General features: G+C 33.6%; 1 protein-coding gene across 1 annotated transcript; it reads right to left on the reverse strand.

The window, feature by feature from the left end:
- Window positions 1-10,190: 10,190 nt before the first annotated feature.
- On the reverse strand, window positions 10,191-13,273 carry LOC138313654 (armadillo repeat-containing protein 3-like). The gene is made up of 7 exons (XM_069254007.1): window positions 13,146-13,273; window positions 12,708-12,764; window positions 11,716-11,833; window positions 11,365-11,490; window positions 11,047-11,119; window positions 10,620-10,796; window positions 10,191-10,315 (listed from the first exon to the last, which is right to left on the reverse strand). The coding sequence occupies exons 2-6, from the start codon at window positions 12,753-12,755 to the stop codon at window positions 10,778-10,780; spliced, it is 384 nt and encodes a 127-aa protein (XP_069110108.1). The 5' UTR covers window positions 12,756-12,764; window positions 13,146-13,273; the 3' UTR covers window positions 10,191-10,315; window positions 10,620-10,777.
- Window positions 13,274-13,609: the final 336 nt, after the last annotated feature.

Raw genomic sequence — 13,609 nt, forward strand, 5'->3', positions numbered from 1 at the left:
CAGAAATATTAGTTCGTAATATTTACACAAACGGTATGTTTTACATGTATGAAAATAAAATCATTGTCACAGCTTGAAAGTTTCCTCCGCCTGTATACAAGGTTGGTTAATTTTATTATTGTAAATATTACGAAATAATACTTCACGATATATAATAATATATCAAGGAAGAATATATAAATAAAACTCATCATCGAAATTTCAATGGTGCTGCTAAATGTTCACAGACATGATGTCTATCGATAATCAAAAACCATAACTGACTGCACACCCTACATTTTGAAAAAAAAAAGTCTACAGGTAAACGCCCGTGGCTATGATCTGGGGCAGCCGTCGCTATGACAACACATACGTGTCAAGCTGTAGTGGTTATATTTGGACATTTTTCGGCACGTGACGACATACCTACGTAAAATTCGTCCGGAATATTGCAAGAATTTTATTAATGAACAACATTACGTATAACTTAACGCCAGAGACAGATGATACTGACGGCTTCTGGATAATCTTCCGACATGGATTTATTCGTCCTTGCTTCCGATGACCAGTTAGGGTTGCACACATTTATCTTAAAATAAAAGTCATCTTCATTTCACAATGTGTATGAAACTTATATTTAGAAACCGATTTTATTTTAAGTTCTTATTGTAAACATCAATCCTTGTAAACATGAATTCTTGGAAGTATATTGGTATAGCTATAAAGCGGTCGTAAGCTACATTAGAGACGATACACTATACATACACAAGACCGTTCTATTAGTTATCGACCTCAAACTATTTTCTTTAGACCTGGCTATAATTTAAGACAGGTGCACGATGAAATAGACTATACTAGCTAGTGATGGCAAGTTTAGATAAGGTCGTCGTAATTCGGCCGTCGAATAAATTTAAGACATAGATAATAAGTGATATTTTTTTTTTAGAAAATGGTGTCAAAATTCAAACTAGTAGAGAAACTTTAAAACACAAAATAAGGACATGTCAGTGAACTCCTTTGAACCTTCAATATTTGACCCAAGGCCGTCTCTATGATATTTGACTGATGTCACCAACATTAGTCCCGGTCGCTGAAAATTTGGCCACCACTATAAAATTAGACTGAGGTCATCAAAATTCGACCCGGTCGTTAAAATTAGATAATTGCTGTAATATTAGACTGAGCCATCACAATTTGACCCAGTCGCTAAAAATTAGACTCGTCACTGAAACTTAGACCACCACTATAAAATTAGGCTTGGGTCATCAAAATTAGACCCGCCACTGAAAATTAGATCACCGCTGCAATATTCGACTCGGTCACCAAATTAGACACGAAGTCTTAAATAAGACGGTCTCTATATAGACTGATGTCATCAAAAAATAGGGGGTTTGGGAATTAGTACACGAACTATGGCATGTATTTCTAGACAATTTTGTTCAGAATTATTAGATCAATTTTCCATAAATATAAGACCAAATCGAAGAAAAAAATAGTACTTTGTATTGTGTTTAAGTGTATATGCTCACACAAACACTGCGTAATTTGTGAGGTACATATATGGTATCTATACGATACGTATATGGTAAATATAGTTATGTATCAATCAAAATCAATACTATGAAATATTCCATTTTATACGGAATGCTTAAGCAGCACCCATACAAAAGGACGGAAAGATTCATTTTAAAATAATAACTTATAAAATTGAGAAGCGCATTCAAAAAGTAAAAAGTTTTTAATTCACGATTTCTTCTTTATTTCCCGATCTTTCCTAAATATCATACACCAAAATTGAGATTGGATTATTCCCTTTCCAATGCTGTCTTCCAATTTTTGCTGACATTTCTGTATCGATAGTTATCAACTTACCTGTATTTTACTCACTATATGGCTCTACTCTCCACACATGCAACCAGCTGTGAAGTATACAGGTACATAACTCACCGCGGAAGGAGGAAGGGGTGTTAGGACACACGTGTAATTAACACATCCCATGGTGATATATGGTATCTATAATCTATACGATACGTATATGGTAAATAGAGTTATGTATCAATCAAAATCAATAGTATGAAATATTCCATTTTACACGGAATGCTTAAGCAGCGCCCATACAAAAGGACGGAAAGATTCATTTTAAAATAATAACTTATAAAAATTGAGAAGCGCAATCGTAAAGTAAAAAGTTTTTAATTCACGATTTCTTCTTTATTTACCGACCGATCCTAAATGTCATACACCAAAATGGAGATTGGATTATTCCCTTTCCAATGCTGTCTTCCAAGTTTTGCTGACATTTCTGCATAGATAGTTACAGTACCTGAACCGTTTAACGTTCCCAGCCTAACGCAAACGTAACTCAAAAAAATCCGTCCGTTAGCTAACGCTTACGATTGCTAACGATTAACGATCAACGATTAACGCAATAACGATTTACGCAAAACGCTAAACGATCGGCAAGCATAGACCGGAAATACCATTGTTATAATCACGGAAATGGCTTGACGATAAATAAATTACGGATCTTGACGTTCTGAAATACAAACGAAAGTATAAAAAAACGGGAGTATGTTTAGGATTAAAGTTTCTGTATACCATATAAACTTTTGCCTATGAAAACTATATGGACACGATGAGGTCAACGACGACAGTACTCAATACGAAGTTTCCACTTTACAAGTCACAAATGTACGTTTACAAAATAAATTACATGTTCAACTGTATGTATTAAGAAAGAATGGTATTATTCTAAAGTGTCTCATTCACCCGATATTTTAAGAAATAACAAATTATTACAACATCTCTTTACTGATAATAACACAATGAAGTAAAAAACGACTGAACTCGATATGAAGTTTCCACTTTACACGTACATGTGTACGTTTACAAATTACGTGTACAACCGTATGTATTAAGAGAGAATTGTATTATTGCAAGGGTCATATTTATCCGATATTTTAAGAAATAACAAACAAATTGTTACAACAACACTTTATTGATAATATTATCATCACAATGTCATAATTTTTAGTGAAGCGATCAGGCGTATACCGGTACTTTAAATAGTATCATGGTGTCGAAATGACGAATAAACGATTTTCACACAAACACATTTAAAATGCATTATTAGTACATCAAATTTCCATCTATATGCTTGATTTCTATTATCGATATTTCATAACTCAACAATTGTAATAAGTAACATTTTATAGTGTTTCCCGCATCAATCACAAGTTTACGTTTGTTTTATTTTTCAGATTGTCGAAAGGCTCTTCCGCTTACCATGGAAAACGTATTCTCGGAATATTTTTCATAAAGGATTATACATTGTATTACTAGGGTGTGCATTTATAATTATAGATATACAGTATATGTGTACATAAAAGTTCATTGCTTACAATTGACTAGGCATCGATTTTAGGATCGCACATGTACATTTAAAAATGTACGTACTACATGTACATACATGTACGCCACAGTACAGCTACTGTAATAAAGATTAAACATTTGAATTCGTGTTTCGCCATTTGCAGTTCTCTCATTATATAGTTCATGCATATAGTCAAGATATAAAGAATGAAAATATTCCCCTTCCAGTTATCTATATTCAAATTAAGTCAATTATGCAAAATCATTGATGACAACAACGATGAAGATAGTGATGCAGATGTACACTGAAGATTACTGTAAAATTGCATTGCGACAATTTTCTACGTATATTTGTAAACCGGTGTAAGAAACAAAGTTATTTGATCACATATCACATCAAGCAACTCTGCAATTTACAGTTACAAACAAATAATTATTCATACAATGTATAAGTGTGATAAGCTAATTCATTCCAACGTAATATATAAGAAAGCATATTGTAAACATCAAAACTTTGAAATACGACAGTACGTGAAATGTACTGTCACATTGTACGGGGCACAGGTAAGTTGGGTATAGAGTTAATCTCCCTCCCAAGAAGGTGTTAATTACAGGTGAACTCCGCCCGTGGCCAGCGACAGAGGGTCGACACAAGGTAACACCTGTCGTGACCTTTATACCTGTACAGGTAAAATACCCGTGCGCGTCACGCTGGGAATTGAAGAGATTCAAGGTACAAATAACAACGAACACGTGTGAGAAGTTAATTGTCCAGGTTTTTTTATTGATATGAACAAAAACGTATATCCGTGTCTGATTTGACACGCGTACAGTACGTGTGAAGGCTTACAATATAACGTACCTGCTCAGTTCGAATTCTGAACACGTGTTCTACATGTAGATGTAGGTATACTCGTACATTACGGACATTCTTGTATCTGAAGAAATGCAAACGTTTACATCTTTTTATTCCCTTTTCCATTTTCATATAAATACAAGTACTAATATATAAATAATTGCGTTTAAAAAATATTTACATGTAGATGCCAAATCTCACCTCTTTCCGTGTTCAAACTCGTCATGTTAATGATTTTTAAACTTCACGAATTTATTTACAAATCTCCCGAGTTGCGTTCTTCGTACGTTGATAATTTTCAACATAACGAGAACAATATTACCCAGCGTGTCTGTAATATCGTTTTTATATTTTTATTATCTGTTTTAGCTATTTTCGTGAGTAATCTTTCAATTGTCGTGGATTTTTTCTAAAAAAATGCTTTGGACATTAATGTTCTGTAAGACAGTTTCGTTAATATTTGAATTGCTTTCGCAGAAATAATAATAACAGAAACATATATACATATATGATATATGCTTCTGATAATAATAATAAAAAAAGTGAAAATCACATTAAGTTTTGTAGTTTTGATAATTAATACATTTATTATTTCTGTCGGGAGGAGGAAGGGGTGTTAGGACGCGTGTAATTAACACATCCCATGGTGATCGATGTTGTACAGGTAAATGACGAGCTATATCCTATTTTAATAAGGACGAATAGAGAACAATAGGGGCTAATTACAGGTAAGTTATAGTCTCTTTTAGAAAACGATTTACCAGTGAAACACCTGTGCGATAAAGTCACAGCAAGAACATTAGTACTCTTCTGACTTTTTTATTACATTTTCTTTTCAAAATCACATTATCAACATGCATATCTATTAAGTATACCAAAAATATACGTAACTTAATTTCCCACATCTTATATCATGAAAATCTTACAATCCTGAATTATTATATATCCATTTTGCCTGAAATATTTATAATAAATATTTAGAGATTTACGGCATATGCATCGCTAACTATATGAAGCATTAGCGGCTAAATACTACAATTTTACATCTATAACACATTTATCTGAAGCTTCATATCTCTTATCCTCGGTTTCTTATAAAATTCAAGATCATTCAGATAAGCCACATTGAAATTAAACCCATCGCTAAGTAAAAAAAAAACTTTAATGTAAACAATGCGGTAGTTATTTTATCAACGCTGTATTCGAATTAGGACAGCTATGCAGTACGGTAACATACAAATGTAGAAAGTCGATTATTCACCTTAAATACTCTAAACATGTATGTATTTCATGAGACAAGCAAATACTTGTACGATTGTCTTTTTATACGTATATGAATACGTTTTTATGACTCTTGAATACATTGATTAATAAAAAAGAGATTTTGAAAAACATATATTCATGTTACAGCAACGCTTTCTATCGACAGAGGATTTGCTTTGGTCAGCCAATCATAAAAAAAATGTTTTCCACTGAGTGTCACCGATCAGTGTGGGACATAAAAACAGCTTTATTATTTTCTAGGGTTAGGGTTAGGATTAGGTTAACCCTTAACCATTCATACAAAAGGGCAGTGAAAAACATACAGAACACACAGTATATTTAAACAACAAGTTAAACAATTATCAAGGCCGCTTTCCTCAGAGTTTTTAATAAAGAGGCCTAAATCCTGTAGAAATTGTAGATCATTAGAAGACAAAAGTCGTTCCAAATTTTAAAAGAATTTTTCTCGCTGTAAAGTTAACGGTTCGCTTAAAATGAAGTTGGTTTCATTCTCAATGTCGTTACAAAATATGCCAGAAGACGGGGAATCTTTTTAGTGACAGAAGTTATTTACCGTTACAGGTTCTGCTAAATAAATATTGCAAGTTTTGCTGGATTAATATTCATAAAATTGCCCACCAATGAACAAGCGTGTCCAAGTTATCGGTCACTTGTGTTAGAGAAAAACAAAAGCTTTAAAAACATTGGAAATTTCTGATTGAAAACGTATCTTACGATCACATTAAAATATATGAAAAAGATTATCAATTATTTATATTTCATATCGTATTCTATAATGAACTGTTCTATATTTTCGATATGACTCAACGTTTCACCGTCTGCCGACGGAACACATATCTCAGGTAATCTTTGCCAGCGTAACACTGACACCGTGACACTCAGGGACTGTGCTACCGCGATCCGCGGAGGACCGCCCGCTTTGAAGATCCGCGATGAAACGATCGCCGCGGATCATGGTGACATGGCGGATCACCGTGATCACGATGGGTCGCGGAGACGCCGCTTTGAAGATTCTCGGTGACGATTCATGGTGACATGTCACCGCGATTGTCCCCCTTGAGAGATAAGCCGACGCGGAGACAGCGAGACATTTCGATAATTTTAATGGACCGATCTGTATACAAATACGGACAATCAGTGATGAAAATAATCTCTGATAATCAATAGTTTTTCTAACACCAAAAGATTTTTTCAATGCAAAATCCATACCATGAAACAAGCTAATAAAATTAGTTTTTGAAATTACATATGTAAATGATTTTTTTTAATTATTGAGATTATTATAACTAGGTATGGTATAAAGCCAAATTGATTTAGTGAATAGGATACTTTCAAGATTGGAATATGTCACTCAAATGAAAATAAACTTTATAAAGGTATCCTTTAAACACATTTGATGAATAACAATACATACAAACTGAATTTATCAATACCCATAATAATAAAATTTTGAAAGACGAAGAAAAAAGGTTATGTCACTTTTGTTTCACCTTATGGGTTTCCAAGTGTAAGATAAATATCTTGTTTTAACTATCCTTTTAAAATGGTATGAAAGTTAGAAATGGCAAATTACCTTCCACACATTGTCTCTAGGGAGATAACTCTGTTTACCCCTATAACTCACCATTCCTAGCAGAGCGAGCGATAGCTATTAGCAGCACACCATCTTAACGTCTGTAGGGTAGGGAATTGATAGCCTCTCCCGGGGGTGTGTCCTTCTTTGTCTGGCTCTGAAACCTCCCTTCTTACCTGATCATAAAATTTAAAAATTAATAATTAGGTAAATCAAACTTAATTTTAAACTAAACTACATTCATGCAAGCAGTATATACACTATTAAAAGGGTAAATATATTCCTTTTGATACTTTTCCCAAAAGAATAGTGATATATATTTTTTTAGTGACACACATAACTTATTTGTTATATAATTTGACCTAAAAAACATCTTACAGATCAAGAGTTAAATAGGAAAATATTGATTTTCAATAAGAATATGAATGTTAAACTGAAACACCAAGATGTCCTAATTTTCATTAATCAAATTTTACCATCTTTGGCACTTTTCTTGGCTGCCCTTGAGCCCGCCTTTTTTTCTCTCCTTTCCCACCCTTGGGTTCCTCTTCAGGGGGAGTCTGATCTGTGATGAGGGCCACCAGGCGTTTTAGTCCTCCTGTCTCTTTCACCTCCTAAAATATACAAGGTAGACAAAATTGTAGACTGTAGGCCACCATGCCCAGTCATACTCTGCAGACTTCTGACACTAGATTATCTCCCCTTAGACTAGCCACTGAGCTCCAAGTTTTCTCAGTAGAATTCTAATACTAGATTATCTAGTTTGAAACTTCAGAATTAGATGCATCACAATGACAAATATTATTAAGCCAATTTTAGTGATTTTTTCCCATATTCTAGAGACTGATGGTCCGTCTAAGAAATTTGTAGCAAACATTTCATGGAAAATTAATGCAAGTGAGCAAACAGATGAAATATTCAAATGGATGTTTTGTGTAATTCAGATAAACACATTATATACCGATACATGTAAGGTTTCTCATGCATCATTTTGTTCACAGACAGGGAATTTGTAAATTAATATTTATATTGATGCATAATAATCATGTGTAGCACAATAGTTCTACATATAACCTCAGATTAAATTATTACTTTTCAGTTACTTACCTTATCAAAATAAATAGCTACCCTTTGAACAGAATTATGTTTAAGATGTTTAATTGCAGAATGGAAACTGCAGATTTATTAGGTTTTATTAGTTTAACGTCCTATTCACAACCAGTGTCATTTAAGGACGAGCCAGATTTATAGGCTGAGGAAATTAAAGCCAGAGTACCCAGAGATAAACCATTGATCAGCGGTCAGTACCTCTGTATATCAGAAAATGTACATCATGGATATTATCATTTGCACTATCAGTGAGACTATAACAACTTATGTAAAAAGTTGAATAAAAATTTTAATCATTGATAATTTTTCTACCTCTAAACTCTCCAAATCCTCCAGGAGATTTGAGAGGACCATAACAGCCATCACGTGGAGATCGTTAAGCTCAGGTTTGGCCACAAAGTCTATCAGTTCTGGACATGGCCTCTAATTCTCTCAGGGCCGCACGATTCTCAGCTGTAAGGAAAGACATACACTTCCATTGTGAAACAAGTTATATATTTATCAACTTAAACACTTTCAATGGCCAATAGGTAAATGTGAAACCTTAATGCCCATAGAAAAAACCCACATGATCGGGTAGGTAACCCCTTACATGTACCTTTTCACAACTGTGCTGAGGTTGAACCCAGGTGGACAAGGTGAAAGGTGAAAGGCATATAACACTAAACCGCCCAATCACCCTCCTATATTACTATACCTATACATAAATAAAGTTTAACTTACAGACATAATAAGACTTAAATACATTTCTTCTTGTGAGTATTCAATGTTGAAACTTCAAGGTCAAAAGTTTTTTTAATTAGCAGAACAATTTTGGCAGTCAACTGTCATATCCAGTAATATGAAATTAGTTTCTGATATTAATTTTATGATTTCATTTCTTTCTACAAAGTCGACCACGTTATGTTACAGCGAGACGGTCCGACATTAATTTCACATGACACCAGAATGTCTCAAACAGAAAAAACCGAGATTCTTTGATTCAGCGGGGCCAAACATTTTGACAAAATTTACGTTAAGTGTTTGGGTCGTAAAATTACACTTTATCTTTTTATCATTAATTTTATGTCAAGTGTTTACCACTTAAGAGTAAATAAAAGGCAGACAAGAACATTTGTGTCCCATTCACAAACTGATACCCAGACATGCAACATGCAATCGCTACCACATGTATGGATAAATCACTTGATATTATGCGAGAAGTTATATCAGATACAACTCCCCTACCCGCCCAGGGCGACAGACAGGGTCAGACAAGCCCACTTCATCAAAAACAGATTTATATTAAACATAACAGTAAAAACAGCCTGCATGAAATTCTAGGAAATCAATCTAGGAGAAATCCCAGACAGTGCTATATATCTATAGGAAGTTTATAAAATCTCCCTGGGAAAACAATTTAAAACCAACAAGATTCATCATATTTAAAGAGGGTACTTAAAACACTGCTGAGAATCTCACAGTACGGTATCTAACACTTTCAGATGTGAATTTCTTAAGGAGAATGCCTATCAATTAATGATTTATGCAATTTATTACTTCTTCCAAGGAGGTGAAATCAATTCAATTCAAAAACCAATACCCTTTCCACTTGATTTTATGACAATCATTTGATGTATCAATATTCATTTCCGTTTTAGCCTTTGAAGGTTGCGAATATAATTTTTATATGATTATGATTATGTGTATATGATTAAGTAATAATTTATGAGTTATTTGATAACGTAATACATGTGTATGCTTGAATCAATTTTGAAATATAATTTTGCAATCCATATTACAGATCTCTTGATCTACACATGAAAATTACTCGTCGATCAAGGTTCAAAGGGAGGGATCGAGGAATGAGAGACCTCTGTATTTCACTAAGGTTCCCAGGGTTTGTTCTCTGTATGAATGTGAACAGTTATTGGGTCACCTACTAGACCATGTAGGTTTTCCAAGGCCAGCTAAGGCACTCTGGTTTCCATTAATTCACATTAAGATGCCTTGCTGTGACATTTTGAATCTTACCATCTTGTGATGCCCTATCCAGTGCCCAACAGTGCTAGTTTCTGAATTATTTGAAATTCTGACTTCAGTAATTCCAACATAGGAGCAAGACCTTCTGCATCTTTAATGGAGGCTCGAGTTTGATAGTCCTGCATTGGAAAGAATAAATCATGTAATCAATTTTTCTACAGTTACGGTATTAATAAACATGAAAGATGATAACCTCTTTTAAATTTTTCCTTTTGTAGATTTTCATTTGATATTGATGATTTTTGGACACCTCATATGTGATTATGTATGTATTTAAAAAAACCCAGTTGTTTCGCCAAAGGCAGAATAACTGGTATATTACATGGTCTTTCGAAGAATTGCTTATCTTTGTAGACAGATTTCATAAAAAGACATTTTTATGATTTTCAAGAAAATAACATCAATCTTAAGTATGGAAGGTACCATCATCATCTGTGCGAGAGCTTCTATTCCATTTTTCTGGACATCAGGATCATTTGATGATAGACATTTGACCAATGGCTCTATCCCACCGTTTTCATAAATGGCTGACTTGCTGCTAAAACTCTGTGGCCATATTGGACAGGCCAAGGGCAGAGAACTCATGACAGACGGAATCTTCTGTAAAATGTAACACAAAAATAGAAATAGCTTTTTTATGTTGTGTTCATTCATACTCTTCTGTACATGAAATTAAGATTTCATGATAATTGAAAGTTAATTTCAAAGTTAATTGATCACAGAATTTACCTATGAAATTATTTTTTCTTCTTTTTTTTTTCTTCATTTTTCCATAAAAAACTGTTCCTTTTTTTAGTTTTAATTCTACAAAACTATATCAATTAATTTTGACCATTTTTATCATACAGACCTTCTGGGGCTAATAAGGATATAAAGGTGGGTATACTTCTTTCTTTTTTTCCTCAAATATTTACGGACATCAGCTGAAATGGAAAATGATTTGACGAGGTCAAAATTACAGCTTAATTGCAAAAAAAACAATTCCAGGATAAATGTATTAATTAGGAAACCTTAATTCCAAACATGGAAATTTGCCTTGAATGAACCTTTCAAATTATTTTTTTTCTTAAAAAGATTTTGAACTAAAAATCAAATATGTAAACACTGATAGAGTCATATTTCATGGAGAGTAGAATTTGAAATATTTTATATAGAAATAAATACTTACGTTGGGCTGTCATTGAGCCCATAGCCATACAGGCATTCCTACGAACCAGTCGATCCTCACTCTGCATCAACTGTAACAGAGGATCGCCAGCTCCCAAATCCAGTAACTGTTTTCTGTTCTCGTCACCTACACGGAACAAAGATTAACTAAATTAAGACAATGTCCATCTATAGAGAGTCACCTTTTACAGGTGAATATAAAAACCACTCTCAACTATTCAATTCATTGTGTATTAGCAAAGCAATAAGTTTAAAAGTTAAAATTTTCTAAACAATTAATTTATATATTGTGTACAGATATCGAATTCTATTGAACTTTATTTGATAGGAAATGAAGATTGTAAATATTTACATTTTTCAACAAATTTGTAGATAGCTTCACAAGCTTTAGCCTGAACTTCTTCCTCTGGGCTGTTCAGCATCAGAACCACAGTCCCAGCCTGCCTGCTTTCAAGGGCAACCACATCAAACTGGAAAGGAATTTAACAAATGCATGCAACTTATATACATTTTCAAAGGACATCCTCATTATCTTATTGTATCAGGTTACCAATTACTAATATAAAAAAAAAAAAATTCCTGTGTAATGGATGATAATTTTTACAACAAAATCATCTTCATCAGGTTCTAGCCATTCAATGAATCGAAATTATAAGTCAATGATGAGGTGACATGGTCAATTCAGTGCTGTGCTATTACTGTGTAAAATTTCTGGATTGGATCAATTTCAATTTAATAGGTAGTTCAATTGGAAGCACATTCGGATATACTGTATATATAATCATAGTGTTCAGAGGATCTCGGCTTTTGCCATGCATTTTCCTGCTCCTACTACAAATGTGTAGCAGGACTGTTTCAATCATCTAGCTGTTACAGTAGTATTGTAAATATGCTGAGGCAGGGGCCCAAACCAACAGAGTGGCCACCTATCCACGAGTAGGCTGAATACACTAAACGACATTTCATTTCATGAATAAAACAACACCATCCTGAAGATTTGTCAGCGTCTCCAGACAATAGGAAATCTGAATGCACAGTAGAATATGCACACAATCATGATTACTGTTCCGTTATGACAACTGGTTGGGTCCCTTTACATATTGAACACATCTATAAAGTTCAATATTGGTAGAATAAGATTCAACTAAGATCCAGGGTTCCAACCTGGTATATCATCTATATTTTTCATCGACATGTTGCAATTCACAGTTGTTGCTGTGAAATCTTATCATTACATTATTACAGGAATGTGCAATGTACTGAATGGCAAAACTTTTTCACTAACATTGATTATAAGATTATAGACAGTACTGCAGTATATAATGTATCAGAAAACGTATTTACCACATCATCTGGAGGAGGTTTTTTGTCTTCTTTGACCTTTTTACCCATTGTTGACACCTGCAATATGGGAAGTAGAGATCAATGATGAACTTTTCAATGATACTGAAGACCATATAAAAATATAGATATGTTTGAGTCAAGTAATAGTATGCATGGATGATCCATTTTCCTGGCATCTAATATGAAATATATTCGATAAAAATGTTCGGTTAAACTGACAAATGCATAATGGACACATATATTAAAGATATATAACACGTTACTTTAACGACAGAGAGAAACTACAGTGAAAAGATACGCGGAATGGATAGTAACGCGTCGTTTCAGTCACTTAAATACACCACACGATTTGATCATATCAATAATGTATTTAAAAACTCATGCAAAGTAAATAATTAAGATATGTCGACACAAATTTATTCTATGCGGTCGCTTTACCTGTTTTAGCTGTTATGCTTATGATACAGCTATGCCGCCATTAAAATGCTGTGTGTTGTTGCTATATGACGTCACCGGTTTGTGTGTACTTTATTTGGTGACGACTCTCAAAATAGTCGACAGATGGCGCGAAATTATAAAGTGTCAAACAGGTGCACGTTTCACTTTTGAGAAAACCGAAGAGATTGTGGCAGATAACACATAGGCCTATACAAATACGAATCCACGAGTAAGATAACTATATTTATCGATCGTAATCTATGTTATTTTTAATTAGATGTTATTGGTTTTAGATCAAATCACCCACGATTAATATGAAAGGCCAAGGACGTAATATGAGATCAAGGATTTATAAGTCATATACGTCCTTGATGAGATCTTACAAAAAAAAAATGTACTTATAAATCCTTTGATAGAAAATGACTAGGCCTAATTTACTTAATTTTACGTTAGCCTACTCAAGA

Source organism: Argopecten irradians, unplaced genomic scaffold (genome assembly GCF_041381155.1).
Source record: "Argopecten irradians isolate NY unplaced genomic scaffold, Ai_NY scaffold_0818, whole genome shotgun sequence".
In the NCBI taxonomy this organism is placed as follows: Eukaryota; Metazoa; Mollusca; class Bivalvia; order Pectinida; family Pectinidae; genus Argopecten; species Argopecten irradians.